This window comes from Hoplias malabaricus, chromosome 10, assembly GCF_029633855.1.
Source record: "Hoplias malabaricus isolate fHopMal1 chromosome 10, fHopMal1.hap1, whole genome shotgun sequence".
In the NCBI taxonomy this organism is placed as follows: domain Eukaryota; kingdom Metazoa; phylum Chordata; class Actinopteri; order Characiformes; family Erythrinidae; genus Hoplias; species Hoplias malabaricus.
The window spans coordinates 20,747,515-20,773,504 of record NC_089809.1 but is presented as its reverse complement, the minus strand read 5'-3'; the positions used below and the strand labels follow the sequence as shown (position 1 = coordinate 20,773,504).

General features: G+C 38.3%; 1 protein-coding gene across 4 annotated transcripts; it reads right to left on the bottom strand.

Moving 5' to 3' along the window:
• Window positions 1–112: 112 nt before the first annotated feature.
• On the bottom strand, window positions 113–22,882 carry pals2a (protein associated with LIN7 2, MAGUK p55 family member a). 4 transcript variants are annotated; one of them, XM_066683440.1, is made up of 14 exons: window positions 22,438–22,558; window positions 21,003–21,120; window positions 15,852–15,930; window positions 11,604–11,722; window positions 11,005–11,157; window positions 9,621–9,770; window positions 8,256–8,483; window positions 5,679–5,810; window positions 5,375–5,471; window positions 5,129–5,200; window positions 4,817–4,978; window positions 4,090–4,292; window positions 2,893–3,021; window positions 113–2,709 (listed from the first exon to the last, which is right to left on the bottom strand). In XM_066683440.1, exons 4-14 carry the CDS (start codon window positions 11,718–11,720, stop codon window positions 2,533–2,535), a joined length of 1,620 nt encoding a protein of 539 aa, XP_066539537.1. In that variant the 5' UTR covers window positions 11,721–11,722; window positions 15,852–15,930; window positions 21,003–21,120; window positions 22,438–22,558; the 3' UTR covers window positions 113–2,532. The 4 variants fall into 4 exon arrangements, with proteins under 4 accessions (XP_066539537.1, XP_066539536.1, XP_066539538.1 ...); XM_066683439.1 differs by lacking the exons at window positions 21,003–21,120; window positions 22,438–22,558 and adding an exon at window positions 22,805–22,882; XM_066683441.1 differs by lacking the exons at window positions 21,003–21,120; window positions 22,438–22,558 and adding an exon at window positions 21,967–21,985.
• Between the last annotated feature and the right edge of the window lie 3,108 nt (window positions 22,883–25,990).

Sequence of the window (25,990 nt, the reverse complement as noted above, 5' to 3'; positions counted from 1 at the left end):
AGTACATACATTTTAAAATGTCACCCAAGCCTCTTCATTAAAAACCAAGACATCTAAAAATCATTGTAATTTAATGGACAGTTGTTTAAATGTCAAAAAAATACAGGTCTTGTTTTAGTAAAATATATATATAGGTGCAAATAACAGAAAACCAACAGACTTGAGCGATGATAGACTGGACAGGATTCTGGCACCTATGAGCTTAATACATTTCTATCCCCAACACAACTTTAAAAAAAGTTCTTTACCAAGACCCACAGAGATTTGAGTTTGAGAAACTTGGTCTCAGATCTAAAAATCTGATGGTACAAAAGCAAAAGCTAAGTTACTAAATCACAGAGATCCTGACAGTCGCCCTTTATTCAATCAGGTTTATCAGCATGAAGTGGCTGATAAAGACGATTAATGATTTACATGATTTCCATTTGTTTAGCCATTATCACTGTAAGGATCTTCTCTACAGGTTGAGTCAAAAGTCTCAGTGCACCCTTTCATTTCAGGTACAAAAGGGAATACCCCAGGAAGAAATGGGTGAGAGGGTTTATCTTTTAAGCAATTTCTGGAACATGGCCGCCATCTTGAATCTTAACTTTAGAACCACTAGATATTGCAAGTCATCGACACAAAAGTTGCAACAACAACCAGAAATGTTCCCTGTTATGAACAGCTATTTGATGTGTTCAGTGTGTTGTCCCTGGTGCTGAACACAGAGGTAAAGGCGCTGATCTAATCTTTATGAACCTGCATGAGAATCTCTGGAGAAATGCTGTCACAAGTCTCCTGCAGTGCTGATGGTGCTGTTTGTCACAGATTTTCTCATCATACACAATTTTAGATGACCACAGCGGTAAAAGTCATGTGGTGTGAGGTCAGGTGATCACAGGACCACAAAAGCCAATCCAATGACCAAGGAATTGAATATTCAGCCACTGATGACCACCTGCGCCGTAGTGTGGTGCAGCCCCATCTTGTTGGAAATAAAGGGAAACTGCCATTTTCTGTCAGAATGGATGGAAACATCGTTTCCTGTAGCATTGTCAAGTAGCGTCTGGTTGATGAAAACGGGACCAATTACATGAGTGCCCCATATTCCACACCTTCCCATTGTAAAAGCACGCTCTTGATCCAGGTTTCAAGACGGTGGCCATGTTCCGGACTAAAAGAATAAAAAGAGCCTTAAAGATAGGACCTCTCCACCATTACTTGCTGGGGTTTTCAAATATGTCATTGTCCCTTTGCTTACTGAAATAAAAGGGTGTCCTGAAAGTTTTCACTCCCACTAAATTTACTTTTAAGTGCAAGTCTAAAAAAAATTAAAAATAAAATAAAAACCTTTAAGCTTCTGGTCCAAATTTAAGCAATATTGTTATTTTTTTTTAAAAATTATATTACACAGCTGTGCAGCAGGAGTATTTCAAGTAAATAACCACCTCAAATATAGTGACTATCATCAGTTCAAACGCTGACAACAAGATGAATTGAACAAAAAAAAAAAAAAAAATGGAAGGGGCAGAATTATATAGAATTCATTCAGCCGGCAGATCGTTATACCATCACATTTGAACATCAACATGCTGCCAACAGTCACTGTAATTGTAAAAGGTTAACTGCCAAACAGCTTAACTTCAGTGAAGATAAAAATGTGGTCACTATTATTAATGTACCAGTTTTACATTCTGTAAAACTCTGCAGAAGCATTGAGATGAATACTGTGTTCTTCTCAGTATGGAGACATTCTGAAAACCATCCAACACTGCACCATATGAACACATACAGGGCTGGGTGCATATTCTAGTTCTTATGATACAAGAAAATGTAAAAGCTGTATGATTTTTATCACCTGACTCCCAAAGAAAAAAAAAACAAAACAAAAGATGATTGAACAAGCTTTCTTAGGTCGTAGTTGTTTCCATGGAGTCGCACCGTAAGCAGCATTGTTTACATTTAGTCACCGTAGTAACAAATCCTCACATCTCCATAACTAACTTTATAGGAAGAAAAAAAAAATCCTTACTGTAATGTAAGTAAAATTTTATTCCAGGACAATTTTATTCCAGGACATTCTGGACCATTCATCATAAAACATTCACACAATGTAAAGAACAACTGGCATCAAATAATAATAATAAAAAAAATCGTTCATGAGGTTCTGATACAACAGATCAGCGAGTGGCACCAAAGCGCTCCAGAACCAAGAGGTTTCTCAAGAAATCACAATGAATTTTGCTTCAAGCTCTCCCTATATACAAAACTACATAGAACACCCTGGAAATATATATAGTTTAGATAGTAACATAAGAAATACTTATACCTTAAGAAGTGTTCTGCTGGTAGAAAGGTTAAAAAAAGTCAATAAATAAGTACACTTCCCTTCAGTTTCTCATGGTTGGTGTAGTATTTGCATAGCAGGGTTGGACCTCAGGGCCATGGTGAGCCTCCCAGGCCACTGTCAGTCCTGCTGTGGTCCATGACACCAGTGATGATGAGGATAATGACAGTGAAAATGATGAAACCTGTGGTCCGTTGTACTGTTCAGTAAACCCAGTTAACTGGTACCCACTGAGGCTCTGAGCACAGCTGCTCCACAGCAGCCTGTAGTTTCTCAAAGGCCTTATCCAAGTTATCATTCACTATTGTGAAATCAAAGTAATGACTGTATGCTCGTTTGATCCTGGCACTTTCATCCACCGTTTTCTTTAGGTCTGATTCCTGAGAGAGAGAAAGAGAATGAGAATAATGATTTACTGTTCTTTTATTATAATATAGCAGAAATAAACACGACTGACCACATACACATCTAGTTTTCAAACGGTTAATAAACTTTGAGACTGAGTGTTCTTTAAGAATATTGCTAAAAAAACAGTGTTCAGAGTAAAGCAAGGTGAAGCTAACCGTGAGCAGTTTAGTAGTGATCCCTGCATCCACCACAGCTTTGTGCATGGCCCTTAAGGTATCCAGCTCAGGAGCAGCGATGAAGACCACAAATGGCATGAACTCTGCTGTTCTCAGAACCTTCAGCGCCTGAAATGCACACATTCAGAAAAAATATGTTACTCTGGTTCATTTGTAAACTATTGTTCTGTGAAAAAAATCTGCTTAACTGCCTGATTAATGTAGTATTGCAACGTTTTCATATCAGAATCTATCTAAACATATACAGATCAATTTATAAAAGGGCCTCATATCTCAGTTTTTACGTGAATTCTACCAAATTTAAGATTGTTATACTCCACAACAGATAGTTTGTGAAACAAAAATCAAAGACCTTCTTTTTCACAATGGTCAGTGTATTCCCACCATGATTCGTCTATTCTTCATGGTTCATGTTTTTGGGAGTGCTTGAAGCGGGACTAATTGCTCCAGGTTTGAGATTTGTAGTTTGTTGGTTTGGGCATGTCAAAAATTACTGAGGGTATCAGCAAATGTATCACATCTGAAATCTAAAATGGCATCTTAAAAATGTATTTGGTTTTCACACTTGACAGTGAAAATTGCTTGTTAGACTAAATATTGTTCAATGTTTTGCTCTTAGGCCTGTGTGGATCATCAACCATTTAAGTACCACTCAAAGTAGATACTGAAGACTCCTCAAATGACTTTTCATGAACAAGGATGGTGATAAAGCTATTACAACAAACATTTGTGTCTGCATCAACCGAGTGGTGTGAATACAATGTGTGAAACATGGAATTTGCAATTAAAAGGGAGTGGAAAGGTGCAAAACAAGAAAAATTTACTTTCCCTTATAAACAATGCTAAAGACAATATCTGATTTCATGTTGTTCCCTACTTCTTACATAGTGCACTGTGCTGCAACTCCCAAATGAAGCACCATTGATTTACTGGAATCCATTTACAGTTTAATCTGCTGGTGTACTTGTATATCACTTGAATATCGTCTCTGTCCAATCAAAAATATGTATCTCCATTTTTGTTGATTTTTTAAGTTTACCACATCATTTGAACACAGCATACTTTGTCCTTCACACTGTGTGAAAATTTCTCCATACTTTTGACTGTGAAAGCAGAGCAGGGAGGACTTAATAACTGCTTTTTTTTTTTTAAGATTAACATCCAAAGTCCTCTCACCTGCGGGTTTACATCCAGTATACACGTGCGTCCTGTGCGTACGACTTCGTGGATAGAGTCGATTTTGGTGCCATACAGATTACCATCATACTCTCCATGCTCGAGGTAGCGGCCAGCCTTAATGTCCTTCTCCATCTCTGCTCGGGATACAAAGCAGTAAGACTGACCATCCTTCTCCTCTTCACGTGGATGCCGAGACGTGACTGAGACGAGAGAGAGAAAAGAGGCATAGTTCAGAACAATCCTTTCTTCATTGTAGCATTGGAAATATAGTACTCTATAGTCGTAACTGGAGCAAAAAGTCACTTAAGGCAGTAAAGCTTATACAAATGTTTTAAAATGCTGATGGAAATGTGAATAAATATTTAAAAGGGGCTTAAGACATCAGTGTTTAATAAATAATTTCATATTTTATTTATAATAATTTAAAACTGTACACAAGCAATGTAGTTACTTCTAGTTAACAGCAGATGTATGGTCAAATATTAAAATATTATTCCATCAACAGCACTAGTCCTGCATGTAATAACACAGAATACAGGCACCCATAATATATTAATACGCAATGTGTGAACACAAAATTTGAAAATCTATTTGACATTGCCGTTCTAAAATCTGATTGGCTAAATGAAATTCAAAGCCAACTATAAGCCTTACATTAATCAGACAAAAGAAACACAAATAGAGGGAAAAAGGATAATACAAAAGATCTTAGACAATAACTCACAGGGTACAGTGGTACCAAAGCGTAAAGGGTTCAGCACTATCAGTCTGTTTTTCAGACTCCTGCGGCCCACTCCCTGAGCTCCAATCAGCACGAGCGTCTTCCTCTGGAATGGAGGCATCCGAGCCACTTCCTCATAGATCTGCAGCTCATGTCTGTCAAATTCTGGAGGAGAGAAAGGGAGTAAATTACAGGAAACAAAGAAGAGAGAATGAAAATAACAACATGGAGCCATTTTTATGCTAAACTGCAATCTTCTATTGAACAGAACTCTTTTCATAAAACATCTAAAAGGAACCCATGGGTTATGCGTACCCGCGTTCTTTGCTGTCAAGTACATCATTTTCTTTTTCTTCTTTTTTCCAGTTATTGTTCCACAAAGAATTCCTAGGGAAATACACATATGCAGCATTAGACAGTGAGGGCAGAAGAGTTGCTGAATCTTAGAGACCAGCCCTAGGCTTCAGAGACAGCACTAAAACCACAAGCTCAAATTCAATGATATTTTTAGCAGACCCATTGCTTTAAACTGTATTCACAAAACCCAAAATTATGCTGTACCTGAGCCATCCAGGTCTCTCCGCACAAACGCTTTCCTCTTCTCCTCCAGATACTGACTCGGGATGAGGCCAGTCCTTCCTCCAACCACACTGCATGCCTGTGAGCCAGACAAAATACAAAGCCAAGGTTTTCAAAAATAGGTTTGTGAAGTGTAAATCTGCATTAATGGCATTCATATTATATCATTCATATATATATATATATATTAAACTGTATATTTTAGGAGATTATGTAATGTCATTAAGACCTGCAAAAAGATCAGTTTTTACAAAAATGCTCAGAAAATTTGGGGTGTGCTACCAACCTGCCACCAGTTGGGGTCCTCCCTGTTCACAATGTGCAGAATATCTCCTTTGGAGAAGGGCAGTCCGGCCTCTTTGCAGGGGATTAGATTGTCTGTGTCAGGGTTATACTTGAAATGAGGTCTCAAAAATACCTGGAAAAAAAACAAAAAAAAACAAAAAACAAACATGTATTATTACTTCTCTGGAATTAAGTGCAGAAATATTTTCCAACCATGAAAATAAAGTAGATGAAGGAAAGTTTCAAGAGTAATTAGAGGAAGATATGATCACAGAGTGGGGTGCAAAGAATGACAGTTAATTCGTTCCTCAGGCTGAACACACAATTAGTTAACAGCTAAACAGCATTTCTGAACAACCTCACGACCATTGAATCAGCACTGGTAGAAACACTATGTGAAAATTGCAAGAACATATGTCAACACAAAATGCACAGAACGTTTTCACAATAAATATTTATATGGCTTGTGATCCCAGCCCCTGATGCTGTGCTTACTGTCAACATACAGACTTTGCCTGTTCTGCAAACACTAAAATGGAGCAAAGTGCACATATGCATGTGAAACCATAGTGCAGTCTAAGGCTATCTAGAACACCTCTCCTTTGTGTGTGTGTGTGTGTGTGTGTGTGTGTGTGTGTGTGTGTGGAGGGATGGGAGCCCTTATGATTTGGCACCAATCAGGACCAAATATTAAGAGCTTCAGGGTTACAGCGCTTAATAAATATAATACTTTTCATGCCAAGTTAAATTTCACTATAGGTCATCTACACCTTCTTCAGATTGTGTCTCAATAACACGTTTGTCTATATCTTCTGGTAGTAGGGAGCTTCAGGTTTTGTTCAGGATGAAGCCAGTCATTTTACATAGATTTACACTGAACAATTAAAGAACATTTTTCTGAAAAAAAAAAAAAAAAAAAAAAAAAAAAAACCTTAAAGGCCCCTGTTAGCCTATTTCCATCGCTCCTCTGACTCCTTAGAGAGAAAGAGTGAGAGTGTGTGTGTCCATGTCCTTCTCTCCTCCCACCTGCCCTAGATTGCAGAGTGTGTTATTAATAGGGCTCGGCGGGCTCAGTTTCAGCCCAGTGGCATTCTGAGTCACCCTGAGGGCAAGTCTCTCCTCCCTTTTAGTCATAGGTAGAAGCAGCCCACTATTCCTCTACTGCACCCAATTTACAGCCAAGTAAGGAGAACAAAGCCAAGTCCAGAAGAAGTCTGGGCAGAAGTTTAAAAAAAATCAGAGATGTACATCAATGTCCAGTAGTTTAGATAAGGTTTCATCCTTATCCTAATACAATCTCCCTCTCTTTCTGCACCTTCTCAATATGGCAGATGCGGGAAATGCTAAGAATTGTAAGGGGGATTTATATTTGCTCTAGAACTAAATATTTCCTATTTCTGTGTGGTCCTTTCTGTGCCAAAATACAACTAACACTTTAGTACCATGATGCAGGACATTTCTTATTCATGTAAAAGCTCTAGGCACCAACGCCACACCAATATAACACCTGTATCGGTCCATTAAATTAAATTACCACCATACAAGAAAGTCAATACCATGAAGCTATATCGAGTGACACTTGCATGAGGAACCATGAGATGAAGCTAAAAGGAAGTAAGTTACATGATTAAAATATGATTTTTTTTTACCAACTGAAACCAGCAGCAGTAAAATCTGCTTATTGCAAAATCTATAACATCAGTATTGCACAACCAGCAAGGAATTAACCACATCCAATATGTTCACAACATCCAATAGCACAGCTGTATTTAGTACATGTGAAACTATATGAAGTGTTCTAACCAGTAAATGGTATTCACTTCTTATATAGAACCATGTACTTTCAAAATGAATCAATTAAAAAAGTACCAATACATTCAAACGTGGCATTATCTGTCAGCATACAACATGCAATGAAATGTGTCTTCTGCATTTAACTCATCCGTGGCAGTGCACACACCCCTACAAACTAGTGCATTAGGGGCAGTGAACACACACCCAAAGCAGTGCACTGCCATCCCCAGCACCCAGGGAGGTGTCTAGGGTTAGGTAGGTGTGTTGCTCAAGGACACATCAGCCATAGACTGAGGCATGAAGGCAGTGATGATCCTTCACTTCACTTGCCCCCAAATTTGCTGCCAGTAATGGGAACAGAACAAGCAATCACAAGCAGGATTCTCTAAAGATAAGGCCACGGCTGTGCCCAAAAAGATGTACCTCTTAAGTAGATCAGGTAAGAATTGGTACTTTATATCCAATGTAAAAAATGTTGTTTGTAGGTCTTTCCCAAATGAAGTAGATCAGTCCACACATGTTTAGTGTCTGCTGTTTCTTTCTGTGGCTTTGTATTTCAGTAACAAAGTGAAAGGAGAAACTGAAGATTATTCTCTCAGCACTTCTGTGTAATTTAGTGACAATGGTGCAAAACTAAAGAAGCTGTGGACTGCTACCATGTCTTGGCTGACAGACTATGTGAATTAAACTGAGGTTTATGTACAAAACATGAATATCAGATTTTTGCCCAATTAATGCTTTAAAAAAAAGTAGTGTAGGTGACTGGTGTTTGTCCTGTACTCACCTGTGCAGCAGGGGGTGTTTCTCTGTAGCTGGGCAAAATTTTGAGGGTGATGCTGCCACTGGCATCTTTCAGCATCTGTTGCAAAACTATAGGGTCTCCGCCCACCTCCCTGCCATTCATCTCCCGGATGACATCACCTGTGTGTAGCATGCCCTGCCTGTCAATCATGCTGCCGTGAAGAATCCGGGCAATAACCAGGTCACCGTTTTCCACTCGGAATGTCACACCCTAAAAAAGACCAAACATTCCGAAGGTTAGAGACCTTGCATGCACACACAGATGTCTGCTTACTAATAATGTCCTAACAAGCCTAACATGCACACCTCAGAAATTCAACACTGCTTTGAGTGTGCCTCTCAACAGATGCTAAAGTACAACCAAGTCCAACTTTAACGTGTTAATGCACGTGGTAAATCTGTAAACTATAACGTGTTAATTGTTTTAACTCAATATTATATATTTGGTCACATTTGGCCACAACTTCCTCCCATAATTCACTCATTTTACAGAGCCTAGTGATGAATTAGTGTTTACATTAGGCAATGCAAAGTTCATATTTCTATGCTGAAATATGGATTAAAATCTCATAACTAGCTCTCACCACGCGCACACCCACACGTGTGTACAAACAGCTGCTGCAAGACTGCACTCCTCCTCGCCCCCCCTCCTCATAGCTTGCTTAATCCAAACATTCATTTCTTATACAGTGTTTGAAGCTGGAATATGGAGATTTACAGCCGGAGTTGTGAGCTGCAATTCTCTCAATTATAGCTTGTGTCCAAGCTTGCATTTGTTTGACGTTAATCCTTTCCCTAAAATATTTACTCAACACATTGTGAGATTCTAAGACAAAATATCATAAAAACTACTCTGAAATATTATTCAGAGTATTCGAGTATTTCTTGCAACCACTCCACACCATTATCTCCCTTCCAAAAAATGCTAGCAATTTAACTTAATGATTAATCAAAGAATGTCACTGTGAATACCTAGATTCAAATTTTTTATTGACTGACATTACAAGACAACATAGCCAGAACTAATGATTAACCCCTTACAGAAGGTTGGTATTAATGGGGCCAACATATAAAGTACAACATGGAACAGCTGGCAGCTGTCTGTGTCTCACGTTCAATATGTCCAATAAAGTATCAAACACAATATTTCATGTCTAACTACTTAGCTTTGGGTTTGAAACATGTGATGGAATGACTGTGGAAAATGCTATATCATTTATGTGGCCTATGTAATACAAGAATATAAAACGCATTTAAACAAAACAACAAGTCACGTTTTAGTCCAAGGCAACACAAATCCTCTAATCAAGGCTTGTTAGTGTTTGAATGAGTAATTGCATGCCCTCACCAGTGGCTCTCCTGCTTTCTTCTGGATGCTGATCATGCGCACAGTGTCCGCTGGCAGGAGGGAAGCACTGCTCATGTTAGTGTTGTTTGCTGCAGACGGAGGTATTTCATAAGATTTAGCAGCCACCTTATCGTGAGCCTCTATTAAAGACTGAAAACAGAGAAAATATATCAATAAGTAGATGTTAAAATAACCTCTGTGTATACACCAGAGACCCATCTGTAAGAGGCTCAAGTTCACAGGAGTACTCTACAGCTGCTGTCTCTACACACCCTATAACATGATACTTGAATACATTTCTGGACAACTCAGTTGTATGAGGCAAAACTACAGATTGGCTCTACGTTAAGGGTGAAAAACTCATTTCCTGTTGAAATAAAATGGTTCATGTTCTATGTGAACACAGTTTAGGTTTCAAAATGTAGTGTATATATAGTCCATACTGTCCAAAAAAGCCACAGAATCAGTCTTTTGAAATCATCTATGGGATATAAACCACATACATATTTGCCATAGATGGCCCAGTCAGGAATGCCTCTGCAGTTCGTAAAAGTATTGTTCATAATATACATCACCAGCATCAGTGTTTTTCTTGTTCCTTTTATTTAACAAATATACTAGATGATCTACCAAAGACCAAGATTTGTTGACTTTAAGAATTACAATAACTTATTTGTTCTATGTAACAGGTTAAGCATATGAAGTTTAAGCAGGCTGTGTGGAGTTTTATAAACACACTAATGCCAAAAAATGTCTCCCCCCCACTTCTCTTCACGATATTTCAGGCAAATGCACACACTCATGTGAAACAAGACAAATTCAGCAGTCCTCCTCTCTCTGTGAGATATAATTTGTTTATAAATGTTGCAGAGTTCAGTCCTGCTGAGCTTGTGAACTATCCAATGCGGACTCTGGCTAATGTGCAAGGTGTCACACGAATCACAGCACCAGAAACACACAAATGGAGTGTGTTCCTGTCTTATTTCCTATTATTCAGCCACGGTTCACGCTGAAGAACCTACTGTTCTTTGGTTCCAGCTGGGAACTAATTTTTTGGGCCGAACTGTTCCAAATTTAGTTCCCGAACTGGAATGTGAAATATGGCTGAACTAACAACAGATGGTGTAGTAGTGTCACATTAATTTCTCTGTGAAATATATCTGAACTAACAGTTCATACTCGTGCATGCTCATTTCAACATTAGAAGTCAGTAAGCAAAAATGCCTCTTCTAGGCCGGCCTAATAGGCGGTGCTACAAAAATTGGGACTTTAGTCTAATTATTGGCCCTGCAACTACATGCAGCATGTGCTGATAAGCTTCATTTGTTCGTAATACCTAGAGTCCAAGCAGTGTATATTTAGTGTTTAGTGAGAAGTGGTTTACCTGAAAGTGAGGCTCCCTAAGAATCTTGGACAACTCTGCTGCACTGTCGTTACGATCAGAGAGATCATTGATGTCCGTGAGGATCTCACTGACTAGTTCCACATTGTTGTTCCGCACTGCCTCCAGCTTTACATCTTCTAACCTCTCATGAGCCTGGAAAATGGGTGACACAGACAAATACAGGTAACTGTGTGGGTGTACAGCAGAATCATAGTGTGGCTGTCCATTAATAAATGCATACTTTTACTACAGCCACTTGTACATGCAGGCTACCATTCTCTTACAAAAACTTCACTTTTAAGAATCATTCCAAGCAACTGACATTACAAAGAAAAACAATACAGTACAAGAGACACAGATTTCCAAATAATGCATCATTAAAACTGGTCAACTTGGGCACAGGGGACACTAATGTTTTGCATCACTATTTCACCAAACCTCAAGATCTCAATCCATCAGCATATTTGTCATAACTATAACTTTGTCTATTTCCAACTATTACGTTATTTCCCAAGTTATTTACATGGACTTTCTCAACTTAACGAGTATGGATTAATACAAATTACTGAATATATATATATCAGACAATTCTTATATACCTTTGCAAGAGAGCGAACAATGGGGCTCTCCATGATCCCTCTGAGGAAGATAAGGTCAATGTCTTTGGCTCCAGTGGAGGGAGGCATCTCCTTGAGGTTATCCAACACCTGCTGCATAGCTGCAAAAAATGTTTTAATGAAAGTGAAATGTTTCCTAATGAAACAATGACACACAATGTTATCTTGTAGAGCATTTCCTAAACATCTGTGTGTGTGAGTGAGTATGTTGCAAGCCAGATGCTAGAGTACTTGACATCTAAAATGTTTTTGTTGAATGCCATTATCCTAAACGTTTACTGATAAATGACTGTCCTGCCATGAAAGCTGTCACTACTTAAAAGAAACACTACATAATATTTTTACCTTGAAATTACAGCTTTAAAATTGTGACATTATTTGTTTCCCCAAACTAGAGAAATTGGGCTTTCCATCAAGACCTGATTTGTAATTGTCGCTGTTTTTGTGCTAGTTTAATATGTAAATCTAAAGTGCAAATTTGTATAACAAACAGGCTTAGAGAAAGCATGTTGGAATCAACACAGCACAGAAGAGATAATGAAGCATTAACCCACAAATTACAAAACTATGAAATATTTATTTAGAACTGAAGGTTTGCACTTGCTATTTCAGCAGAATTACTCTTTAGACCCCAAGTCATGTTACTTGGAGGAAGAACAAGACTTTTACCATATTACAGATCAGTGAAGGATAATAATGACTCTAAAGCTTTAATTTCAAAACAGAAATACTACCTAGTGTTCCATAACAAGCATGAGGAGTGGTCGAAATGTAGTTGTAATCTACAAGTAAACTTCATGTATTCAGATAGACAACCTAGCAACTAGAAATTCCATAATCCTTTAATTCTGAAACTTTTATAACCTAGATGAACAGGCTTAAAAATCCTGTACACAGAAAATGACATATATTCAAAACACAGGAGTCATGCGAGTAAAACAGTTTTCCTGCTGGTATCCATGAACCTTCAAGTCCTTTCTTTTTTTAGTATATACTATTATCCAATGTGTCTGGAACGCCAGATCTGTGAAGTTTCCCAAAAACAGAACAGAAAACTTACCCAAATCCTTCAACATCATTATGAGACAGCAACATTTTACACTGCACAACTCAATCTACTCTTTCCCACTAATTGAGTGGCAAAACTGTGAATCAGACTCACGCCAAAAAACACTCAAGCCGTGACAAACAACTTGAGTGGCTCAAAAATGGGCCAATTCATCACGAAGTGACTTCATTACCATACTGCTAACAGAAACCATTTCCATGGTGAAATACACCCACACAGAGACCTCTCACACAGTAAGGAAACACACCATTCCAGTTCCAAACGCAACATGTCAGTGTAACGAAAGGGTCACAAACTCACTTCCAAGCTCTTTTTTCATCAGTACTTTGTCCTGCCATCTCCATTTCCACTACACAGTGGAACACAACAGTTTGGGCACACTTGGCCAAAAGACATTTCCCTGGAAATGTGCTATTAGATATTCTGTGAGAGATGGTGATTGTGATAGTTTGGCTAAATAAACATATAAATAAATAAACTAGTTAATCAATTTACATATAAAAAATGTAATCAAGTTTCCTCTACTCTGACACAAAATCTGTCAGAAAGGATCGGTGTCCAGTTTGGTACATCAGTATCGCAGAAGCAAACAAGACCATTTCAGACATCAAGTATTTCTCAGCAGACTCATTACATTTATTGTAAAAAAGGAACATTGTGTAAATGTTTTTGACACTAGTTTTACAACTACCTCTCTCACAACTCAAGAGAGCAACCTGTCACTGAATTAACTGACTTATTTATTCATGCAGCAATATATACTGAGAGGCATAATGACAGTATATCATTGTCAGGAGACAGACCCTTGTCAGAGGACAGGCAGGGACATTGTCTTAACTGCAGTAATACTATTCTAGCTAGATCTATTCCCCATTACTATAATACATATGTATGCATCTTCACCTATCAGCTAAAAAGTTTATGACCATCTCCTTGTTTCTACACTCACTGTTCAATTGCTCAGCTCCACTGACCATACAGGAGAACTTTGTAGTTCTACAATTACAGACTTTAGTCCGTTTGTTATCCTGCATACTGCGTTAGCCCACTTCCCCTCTGGTCTTCAAAGGTCAGGCCACCCACAAGGCCACCACAGAGTGGGTATGATTTGGGTGAGCAGTAAAAACCTCCAGCAGAATTGCTGTGTCTGATTCTCTCTTATTAGCACAACACAGACTACCACACAACCACACAGTCCTGAGAATGAAAGCCCAGCCAAATAACACATGCTCATTGGTGTTCTTGACCACTGAAGAATAAGGTGAAAGGGGGTGTGGGGGGCAAACAAAATATGCAGAGCAACAGATGGACTACAGTCTGTAATTGTAGAACTACACGCGTTCCTGTATGGTCAGTGAAGTTGATAAATTGGAGAGCAAATTTAGAAAGAAGGAGGTGGTCCAATGCTATGGCTGATTGGTGCATAAATACATTAAAAACTATATTTATATCCCTAGCTTTATATGCCTTTGTCAGTTGCTTACATGTCCCAGACTTGGCATTGGCAAAAGTCATAATTCCTAGTCCACCTGTGAAGTTTTATTTAAAAGTATTCAATCAGAATGAGACCAATGCATCTGAACTGGACAGAAAAAAATCTCCAGTTGAGAAAGTGTAGTTTCACAGCTTGTGGAGCATTCTGTATCATGTTTCCATTCGTTTAGACTGGCCAAACAACGAAATCTCTGCACTACTCTACAGGCCTAAACTTAAAATAACCAAAAAAATGAAAAAATTGAAAATGCAAAGAATTCACTTGTACCTTCAGGAGAGCCCCTAGAGACCAGTCCTTCAGGCATACTGCTTAAAAAGTCACTACACATGTAGATTCTCAGATTTCTCCCATCAAAATAATATGAGCAAATAAATCACTAAGATTTACAGCTCCTAAAATATAAGTGCTAAAGACAAAAATGTCTACCTTACGTTCCTTAAAACAACCTACAACTGTGTATATATTTGTCACATTTTTTATGTTTACATTAGTCTCACAGAGCCAGACACGAGGGCATCTGATCAAAACTATGTGATGTTTTGGGCTAAATGTGGGTGAGAACGTAGGTTGGCTAGGAACAAACTGAGTGAAATTTCTAAACCAGTCCAACACTTTGTTAGTGTGGAGCTCTAATTAGAGAGAGATGGATCTCTCATCAATGCTAAGACAGGCAATGAGCTGGTCATTAGCCCATGGATGTAACATTATGTTGCATGGTTTCTGCCTTTAAAAACTGCAATTAAGCATGTGGTGAACACATTACATGCAGTAAACAAACATTACATCTTGGGGAAAAAAAGGGTCATTAAACCAAGACTATACTTGAGTTTAGATAACACTGGGCCACTAAAGTTAGACAGCATCTGCTAAATGCAGTAAAGGGAAATGTAAATCCAACAGTGTTCCTGAAACATACGGTTTGAAGAAGGAACGTCAGCTAAAAATACTTTTCAACAACAATATTTTTTTTGCGTTTGATATTGTTAACTTCTAAACAGAGTTTAAAAAAAGCACAGATTAGAACAACTAGGGGGTGGGTTCCTCTCTCCACAACCCAACATCTGAAATTTATTAAGTTGTCCCTAGGTGTGTATTCTTACACACCTGACTTGAACTGAGCTTTTTGCAGCTTCACAGACCAATCTGTTTATGGACAAGGAAGATAATGGACTGGTTGTGTTTTTAAATGAGACCTGTCAGATCTCATCATCAAACACCTCAAGATGTGAACTAACCGGCAAACCTTATATTGTTCCAAAGGTTGCATTCATTTCAACAAACAAATCAAGGCCTCACCTCATGCAAATAACAACAATATTAAAACCAGTCCTAACATCGGTACAGATTCTGAGGAAACAGGTCGGAAATTGGTAGCAATGGGGCTTAACCCAAGACTCATTTAAAAAACAATGTTTCAAATTTTAAATGTCATGTATTTCAGCCAGGAAACTTTGCATACAAATGTTATAAATGTGATAGAAATGTGCAGCATTGTAAATCAAAGCTCTTTATCAGATTTTTAATAATAAACAACTACTAACTGTTATAGCACCAGGCAGATATTTTGTAAAATGCCACATACACATAGCATCTACCTGTCTTTAGTTTGAACACCATGTTCATGACAAGCCTAGGCTTAAAACAAAAATAAAGCTGCTTAACTTACCTGTGAAATGAACTCAAACCCAAGTCAATAGCTGCACTATTAGATTTCTCTCATTTGGAGCCCTTGGTTTTAGAAGAACCTAAAACACAGAGGATGATGGAACTGAATAGCCAGTTATTCAACTACTATGGGCAAAATCAGCTGAATTCTTAAGAGTCACCCATATCAGCCTTTGTTAAATACTTGCATGTTATCCTATATAATATTTTAAGGATTTACAGATGTCAATACCTTGTCAAAAAAGAAAAAGGGGGTGGGAGAACTGGGCACAAAACAATCAATAAGTCACTGAATATGATTGAAATTACTTGAAAAGTAGGTAATGCAAAAACTTCTAAATCTAAACATAGAAGTGTTGTGGCCAAAACCATCCATCCATCCATCCATTATCTGTAACCGCTTATCCAATTTAGGGTCGCGGGGGGTCCAGAGCCTACCTGGTATCATTGGGCGCAAGGCGGGAATACACCCTGGAGGGGACGCCAGTCCTTCACAGGGCAACACAGACACACACATTCACTCACACCTACGGACACTTTCGAGTCGCCAATCCACCTGCAACGTGTGTTTTTGGACTGTGGGAGGAAACCGGAGCACCCGGAGGAAACCCACGCTGACACGGGGAGAACACTGTGGCCAAAACCATACCCTGAAAACGTCTTCAATAAAATTGAAGCCAATCCTAATGAAGTGTGGAAGCTGTAATAAAGACAATGTGTTGACTAAACACTAAAAACTTTGACAGTATATGGCTGTTGATACCTTATGCCATTTTTGTTTAATATGTTTCTTACTTCATGATGGAAAATGAAATTTGACTGAAAATAAAATGAAGTATGTGTTCTCTTCTTTTTTGCTTATTATTGTTGAGACCTATTTGAACAGAGAACATTCTTCAATTACTCGATTGTAGCATTCTTTACCTCACTACAGCTGATGCTTTGCAGTGTGCATAGTGGTATTAGACTCCTGTGTAAGTGCTCAGCAATGGAAACTCGTTTCATAAAGCTTCTAGTACAGTTTTATGTTAATGTTGCTGAAACACCACAACTCAATAATTATGGCTTTTCTGACAAAAATCACAATGAAGAGCAAAAACATGAACAAGATAAACCGACAACCCTGCAAATATGATATTTAACTTAAGGTCACAACATCTTTTATATATCAAGGTTACGCAACTACAGTAAACCGTTCTTGTACTAGTAGTAAATTAGCTTCAGTGAGTGATGTATCTGAAACATGATTTATAAAAAAAGGTATCTTGTGCGTCACAGAGGCAAAGTGTAGCGCTGTTGCTAAAAATCTCTAGGGCTCTTGGGTTGTGGGTTAAAATAACCCGCTCTTGGGAGACTGTTTGTGAGATTATTTTTTTTGTGCTGTCCCATGTCTGTGTGGGTTTCATCCCAAAGTCCAAAAGAGAAATGTGGGTATGTCGAATGGTTGTGTAAATTTACACACAGGTGTGAGTTTGAAACTGACAGTGAAAGTGTGTGGCACCCTCTCTAAGGTGTGTTCCTGATGTGCAGCAAGTGATTCCAGATAGGTTCGAGCCACCACAACCCTGAACAGGACGAACCAGTAACAGATAAATAAATGAATGCATCTGCACCTTAATTTAAAATGCACTACATATCAGAAGACAATTTATATTTGGAGCTGTGAGTGAGACAGATAAAAGGAACTATGTTTCACATAAAATACTGGGAGCACATTTACTTAATTTATGTAGATGTAATCTGTAATGTTTTAAAAGAACAGCATGTAGAGACCTTCCAGAACAATGTTTTGTGAATCTGTTTAATTTGCTGTCGCTCTACTCTCCATAACTGTCTTCTGCAGTGAAGGGCTTAAAGATGTCAGATGTGCAGCCTGATCTGGACGAGCGGGTGAATAAAACAAACTGGTGTTACGAAAAAAGCTTAATCCTATTACAGGTCATTACATGGTCAAAAGGGCATGTGATGACAAACTTCAGTCTCCAGGGGCCTTTTTACCCCTGGCCTTAACATGCGTTTTTGAGGATCGGATCACGTTCAAACTACACTTGTCCACTTGGAAAGCTAGGTGTAAACACCCCCCCAAGATGCACTGTGAATAGATTATGACTGGATCACTCAAAACTCATTTGAAGGTGGTCAGAGATGGATCCCATTCACATTTAACAAAAGAGTAATCCATTGGTAGAGAAAATAGACAATACAGACGTGCTGTTTTTCCTTGAGAACAGTGGTTGGACTTTTCAATGATTAACTTGAAAATTTGGCATCCTACGTGAAGGAATGACACTAATTCCACAAAAATTGCATAATGGCATCAGGATATGTTTTATCTTTAAATAAATTTGTCCCCTGTATTGACTTTAAGTTTAACAAATTATTTCTCCTTTTGTGGATATTGAGCTTCAAAACAGGCTGCATCTCAGGGTCTCCCTTCACCCCATGTTGTGCACAACACAGATCTTAAAAATATCGTTAAAAGGAAACAAAGCAATGTATTTTTCCGGTTTTGTTTGAGTTCTGCGTTTATGATTAATGAGCTTGGATATTAGATAAGTTTACATGAGACTTTACAGATCTTAACGTAAATAAGATGTTATAACTCATAAATAAACACTCATTTTTTTCTGCCACTGCAGATTATTAACTGCCTGTTTTAGACAGTCAACCCTGATGTTTGAGAGCATATAATACACTGGTAGCAGCATGTGAGACATATTTACAATCTGTGTGAATAAGTAAAAAGTAATGGTGTATACATTGGTGTACATTTTTTTAAACCTGGGAAAGTAATAATCAGAGCTAATCTGGTCAAGCTGGGGACGCATTTTAATGACAAGTATAAACAGAATACCAGCCAGATTCAAAACGCTTGATGCCCTGGGTGTAACAGCCTTTATTTAATGGTTTCCAATCACATTTCTGGCAGGCACTGGCCCATTACATTCTTCTATCTTAATGCTACAGATCTGACCAAACTATGAGGAGCTTCTTCATTAGGCTGAATGAATCAAACAGTGATGGACTGGCACCCCACCCATGGCGTGTTCCTGCCTTGTGCCCAGTGATTCTAGAGGTGGGCTCTACACTAACCTCGAACCTGAACTGGATAAGCACAGACAATGAATGAATGAATCATATGTGCAGCTGTGCATGGTCACCGGGACCACCAGGACTGGAAGGGAAATCCATTAATAATTCCACCAAGATATATTACATAGAGAGTTAACCTACATGCAAAGCCTCCAACAGTTGCGTTCCAAAAAAAAAAAAAGGATACTTAGTGTTTTTCTATGGAGAGAGATTAGTCTCAAAATACTTTACAAATGCGTAAATGTTAATCCACAAATTAAACTCATGTCACATACATGTTTCACTGTTCAAAAAGGAACACATCCCAATCTGTGTCTCACAGTCTGCAATTTGTACAAATACAGTTACATTCATAAATACATGTTTTTGGTTTTCATAGATATATCATACTTAACGTACCTATCATACGCACAAATAAATACATTTTAAATTTACATTGCAAATAATTGTAAAATGAAAGTCTCTAATTTAAAATATATTTGTAAATTGTTGAATCTGCGTTTGTGAATCGAGTCACTCAGGAGTTTTCCGTGACGTGTATTTGTTCATTTCCTCTCACGGGTTTTTGGATCGTGACTTTCCTTTCGCATTTCACCCGATCCAAACACAAATGCAGCCTGATCCACAAATGTATCCAGTAGGCGAACAAGCTACCGCTAGGTGACACTGTTGTATACCCCTCAGTGTCTCAGGACTGACCTGTTGCTCTCAGGGCCACAACCCCTTGTAGGCGGGACTATGACTCCATTGGCTGCCGCAGTAAATGACAGACAGATAACTGACTGCTGATTGGCAAAAAAAAAAAAAAAAAAATTAGATGAGAACCTCATTCTTTTTAAGAGCAGTGGGGTGCCTGCCCCAGGGAGGGAGAGCATCTGTCTGAAACAAATCACCTGTTTTAACAGTCCAATCGTAAAAATACGAAACACATCGCATCCCGTATTAGTCCAATATGCAACACCGCTTTTAGTGTCCAAATACAGAATGATTTTAAAGTATTTTTTGACAACCCTACTCTGCAGCGAAATTAGGGAAGTTCCACTGGACTTTATCGACGTTAAATTTAGGGCACCTTCAAGTGTCCCCCAGTGATCCCCCGCTCCTAGCTGTCTGTGATATGAAGCTGAATTCAGTGGCTTGGACGGCATTTTGTTCGAACTTCCACATTAAATATTGCGTAAATGCATCTCCATTTAAGTTGTCCCCTCACGTCCTAAAACAACAGTGGCTTGTTCGCCTGCTGGCCACATTTGTAGATCAGGCTGCATTTGTGTTTGGATCGGGTGAAATGCGAAAGGAAAGTCTCAAAATCCAAAAACCCGTGAGAGGAAATGAACAAACGCACGTCACGGAAAACTCGTGAATGACTCGATCCACAAACACATATTCTACAATTTACAAATATATTTTAAATTCAAGACTTTGAATTTACAAATATTTGCAATGTAAATTTAAACAAATGCATTTATTTTCACATAAAAGTATGATATATCTATGAAAAATAAACATGCATTTATAAATGTAACTGTATTTGTACAAACTGCAGACCGTGAGACAGATTGGGACGTATTCATCTGTGAACAGTGAAACATTTGTGACTTGTGTTTAATTTGTGGATTAACATTTACGCATTTGTAAAGTATTTTGAGACTAATTTCTCTCCATATTTTTCCACCATAAGAGTCTGGCTCTACGCTATTAAATAGTGCTCGGCTTAACGCTTGTTGCTTTTCCACTAGTACAGCTCCTCTGTGAATTGGAGGTGACAATGTTGCAAAACCATGTCTCTAACAGGAACGCCGATGGCGGTTAATTTAGACGCTGTCTGCTTATTATGTATTCGCGTATTGTTTTTTTTTTCGACTGAACACGGCTCTGCATCCCAGTTCTCACAGATCAGTTTTCCTTGTTGCAAGGTCAGCTTTTGCTGGAAAACTTTGTTGGGCATCGGCCTAAGGAGCATTTAAACCCCTTCAAAACACCTCAAGGTAATATTACAAGCTGCTGTTTTAAGTCCAATAAAAATAAATGTGAAAGCTGCTGTAAATTAAGAGATTACATTTAGCAGCTCTGGATTTCATGGTGATTAACATCTCTGGCCAATCAGCGCACTGCAGTGTCTACACGTCACAATTTAGGGCCTACTCTGCAAGGTTGGAACCAAGTGCGAGCAGGGACTGGGAAAAAAAAAACACAATTAAATCATACATTTAAAGAACCAGTCCTGTCCATCAGCAGAGTGGGGCTTTTGAGTTTCCAGTGAGGTGAAGACTAATTACATATTCTCTGAACCAAGTGTACTCAAATGTACCTTTACCCAGGTGTAGAGTTATATTTAAACCACTATTAAAACGTTACGCCCCCCTCCCCCTCTAAGAAATAACCTGTTATTTGTGATGAATAGAGATTAGTTTAAGGATTCTTTTCAATCCTGAAATAGTACTTTAAATACACTTCACTAAATTGACGAAATGATCTAACCAGTCGATTTCTCTCATTACCCACTCAATCTTACCGCTGAATTTAAGAGAATGTTAAAATGTAAATATTTTTCCCCCGAAACAAAGTCACCAGTGATCCTCCAAACAATGTTTTTAAGACAGACAGTCGGGTGACGTAAAATAACGGTAAATATGGGGAAAGTTGCTAGCAACACGTGGGAATTTAACTACGAAGAAGGAACTAGTTAATTGTTTTCAATAGTGGAACTGAGTAAAAGACCTCTATGCGTAAACACACTTTCACAGGGGTAAGTACAAATCCATCTAAAACGAGCCTAAGCGTCAAACCCGCATCTGACTGGAAAGAGCGCGGTATCATCTGAGGCTTTATCACTCGTCTCCAGGGAGAGAGAGGACACATGGCGGACTCAGCTGTTTCAGTCAAGCTTTGATAAGCGATTCCCTTTACTTTCAACTGTCTACTGATACACCCTGTATTTAAAGATGAACGTTGTAAAACACCATCAGAAACTCGCAGAAGGTGGGTAAAGCCCTCTCCTGCAGGAGCGCGGTGTAACTTACAAGTGAAGACACGCTGAGACAGCAGCTGTTGAACAGCACTGACCCACGGCGAATAACGTGTTTGCGTAACTCTGGATTTTGAGTTCATTTGTTTGGAGGTTTCTTGACACTGGCATTTTTATCCGGGCGAGACTCCCATTGCTTGTTATTTAAACTATCCGCGCCACCTTAAACGTCGAAGGCGTCTGAATGGAACTAATACCCCGTTTAAGGTGGACCGGCGAGTTCGAGTAAGAAGAGAACTTCGGCTTCATTCGGTCCTGAAAAGCAGGCGTGCGGTATGTTAACGTTACATAATTAAGTTTAGTTCAGGCAGCGAGTCAGAACCTGTTAATCTCTCAGAGATTTATTCACTGGGACAACCAGTTTGACGTTAAGTTACTTCACGCCATGTGGAGTCCCTGTCCTTTCGAATCGGAGATATACACCGTCATTTCCAGAAGCAGAAACAAACTAAAGCCTGACCCAAACCTAAAACACGAGCCGCTGCACATGTGCGCCACGTTTCGCTTCCCATTCAACTTGTGGCTACGTTCAGCTGAAACTACTTGAATCTCTGACTTATTCGCGCCGCCGTCGCTGCCCTTGTAACTTGTCACTGATTAAAATGGCTGTTTAGCCAGCAAACAAGCCAATTTAGCCAGCCAGTACCTGCTGGTTATTATTAGCCAGCCTGCTAGCCTAACTGGATTCAGCTGGTAATCACACGCCTGCCGTGAAAACGCACCGAGCGAGCCACGTGTAGGCCACAGCGGAGGGTCACACTTTCAGACCTGAGTTTAAAACATAAGCAAAACACTGGCTTGCACACAAAGAAAAAGACGACAATGCCTCTTACCCCGTGCCCCACTGTGGTCCTGTCCGGGTGAAATAGACTTCAAGCCCCCCACCCCTGCCCCTCAGCTCTCGCGGCTCGAGGAACCGCTCATCCTCTCCTGTCACTCAAAGCCAGCGCCCCGCCCCAATCAATGACGATTCAGCTCACGACCGCGCCAAGACACGCCCCTTTAAGCGCTAGAAGAGCCTGGTTGCCAGATACATAGCATTCCCACCATTTTGGGCTAGCGTGACAGCAGAATTGGTATAGTATACATTGACTGTACTACATTCATTTACTAATTTATTCATTTTCTGTAAACTTGTCATAAAAATCAGGGTTGTGGTGAGCCCAGAGCCTACACTGAACGGAGGCAAGAGCACACACAGGACAGGGTGCCTAGTCAAATACATGGCATTACGCACCCTTTGTTCCATACACAAAATAGGTTAAAGCTTTCACAAATTCAACAACCTCACTGGAGTTGTGTGGCAGGGACACTACATTTAACACCAGGCACTGCCTTCAACACCATCTATTTCACCATCACCAACAGTAAGAGAAAATCATCACCTGTGTTTATTTATTTATTTTTTAAATAATTGTTCTTTTCCCATTTTTTTTTTCTTTCAGCAATGTGCCAAAATACTGATTTAATACAATCACTTACTGACGGCTCTCAGGAACAAAGAAGTAAAAAGGAGAGAGAAAAAAACCTTGGGCTTTTATTTTCTCGAAAAGAGTGTGACTCTTATAAAACAAGACAATAGCTGTGTTTCTCAGTCTCTCTGTGCCTAAGGGGTCGATGACATGTAAATTATAGTCTAAATCAAATTATATCCTGTATTAAATAATTGGTTAATTATTATTATTCATAAAATGGTATAGGCACAGTCATTAAACATACCATGTGACAATGTTTCATGTACCCATATCAGATAATAGGATTAACCTACATCCTAATCTTCTTTCATGTTTGCTGTAATGCAATCCAATAACTTGTTTTGTAAGGTTTCTAAGGATGTTGGAAAAATGACTTTTTGTGGTTCGTAATTTTCTGGCTTATGGCCAAAAGAGGCCAATGCAGACCTTCTCTTACTGAAGACCATGGGCAAAAAGTCATAAATTTGCTTTTATTTGTCCATAAAATATAAATAAAATACATAATGCATCAAAATATAGGCTTACTGAAATGGCTTATTGGAAGGATATACAAGCGGATTTCCTGGAGAAGAACTGAATCTGGTCTTGAGCCACATGGCATGAGTGAAATGAAAATGGATTCTAGAATTAGAATTAGTTCCAGTCCAAAAACCAACCTTGTCCAAACGTTTCCAATTACCTGCTCTACCAATGTTTTTTTATAAGTAAATATATTGTAACTACATACCACAAATTCAAACATTTAACACATCCATGCTAGCGAAAACATGCATACAAATAGGCCTCTCTCCATAATAACATTATCAATTTATTGAACATTTGGACATGGGCATTTCCTCAGTGTTTGGGTTTTTTTCCCCTCAGATATCACCCACTGTGTTTACTTACATATTTGTTTACATAAGAATGGACGACCCCAATATTTTGTCCACGTGCTTTGTTCTGTTCTCTGGTTTCATCTGGTCTCTATTCTGGGGCCATTGTGTCAATTTGTTTAAAAACATTGGTTTTATTTTATTTATGACCTATTTACTTAGAATATTTAAATATTTGCTATATTCCACTTTTAACTTTGTTTTTGCTAAAAATGTATTGCTCTTTAAAGTGGTGTAACTGTGTTAGTATTATTTTTTCATTATTCCAGTGGCATAAATTGGTCTTAACATTTATATCAGACATATATTATATAATTTATATCAGACAATTATATCATTTATCACAATCATTTCTGGGACAATATATAGACCATGAAAAAAATATGGTTAAAGGCCTACACACAAGTGACTAAAGGCACTGGGCAAACAACTCAGTGGATAACTTCTAAGCTAGAGGTTAGGTGCCTTGTTCAAGGGCACTTCAGGGATTATTAAAGTCAAAAGAACAGATTGAACAAGTAACATTTTTTTCTGTTTTTGTCTAAATATCAGCCCACAGCTAACCTCAGACAGTTGTTTCCTGACTTAATCCTACCAAGGCCAAGTTAGATATTCACAACTGTTAATAGGAGTCTCTGCTGCTGGAATCAATTGCGTCAACTCTTCAAACAGTTTTAATATTAAACACTACAGGACCAGGGAAATAAAATGTATTTCTGCATCATATTATAATGTACCTATAAATATACTTTGACTCTCAAGAGTTGACTATTTCTCTCTGGATATGAATAATGAATAATCAATTATTTTGCTGTTGACTAAACACCACTAGACCACAAGGGAGTTTAAATAACTAATCCAGATCAATAATTATCATTTCTACATAAGATCACTTAACTAACACTTGTTTTTTGAGTTGCTGTTGCTGTCTTGAATTTTTTCTTTATAGAAAACCTGATAGCATCTAAGACCCGCATTAATACACTAAAAAGTTGTGTTTTAAAGAAAACATAAATAAATCAGAAGCACACAAGTACATTTGAGACATTTTCATTCAAAAATAAATGTAGGCTTTTACAAGATGTTCCGTGCAGACACAGGTTTCAGATCCAACAATATATGCTTGTAGTCCTTTTTATAGCAAACAAACAAAAAAGGGATTTTGGAAATTGTTCAGTGTAGTAACTTGATATTAAAACCAGCATGTTTTATGTCTTCGTTCAAGCTTAATAAGCTATTTTAAAAGGTAACACTAGAGACAAAGCAATATTAGATGCTGAGGAGGACTTGTTTGCAAGTGCATTAATATTTATCTTTACACACATTTTAATCTCAAAAGTAATAACTATATTCTGATTTACTCCAGTTAAGTTTTAACAACTAAGAAAAGCTAAAGCTGGCTAGTTAGCTGATCTTAACAATATTAAACACCACATTTAGAAATACCGTAACCCAGATAATGATTTTCTTACCTTAAATCTGACTGTAACTAATATTGTCAGTTATGTGGTCCTCAGCCCTAAATATTTTCAGGTTCAGAAGTGAATTAAAAACATGGTCCACCAGATGAACTAGACACTGTATGGCTGGCATTAAATCTTACTTTATAGCACCTTTCCACCGTAACCTAATCTAATATTTCTTACTAATTTACTGCCAGCTTACTACT

Coding starts and splice junctions, on each gene's coding strand:
- pals2a (XM_066683439.1), bottom strand. CDS start 11,720: ATGCAGCAGGTGTTGGATAACCTCAAGGAGATGCCTCCCTCCACTGGA. Junction 5,472..5,678: donor AGGACCCCAACTGGTGGCAG/GTTGGTAGCACA, acceptor TCTGGCTCACAG/GCATGCAGTGTGGTTGGAGG. Junction 5,201..5,374: donor GAGAGACCTGGATGGCTCAG/GTACAGCATAAT, acceptor GTATTTCCCTAG/GAATTCTTTGTGGAACAATA.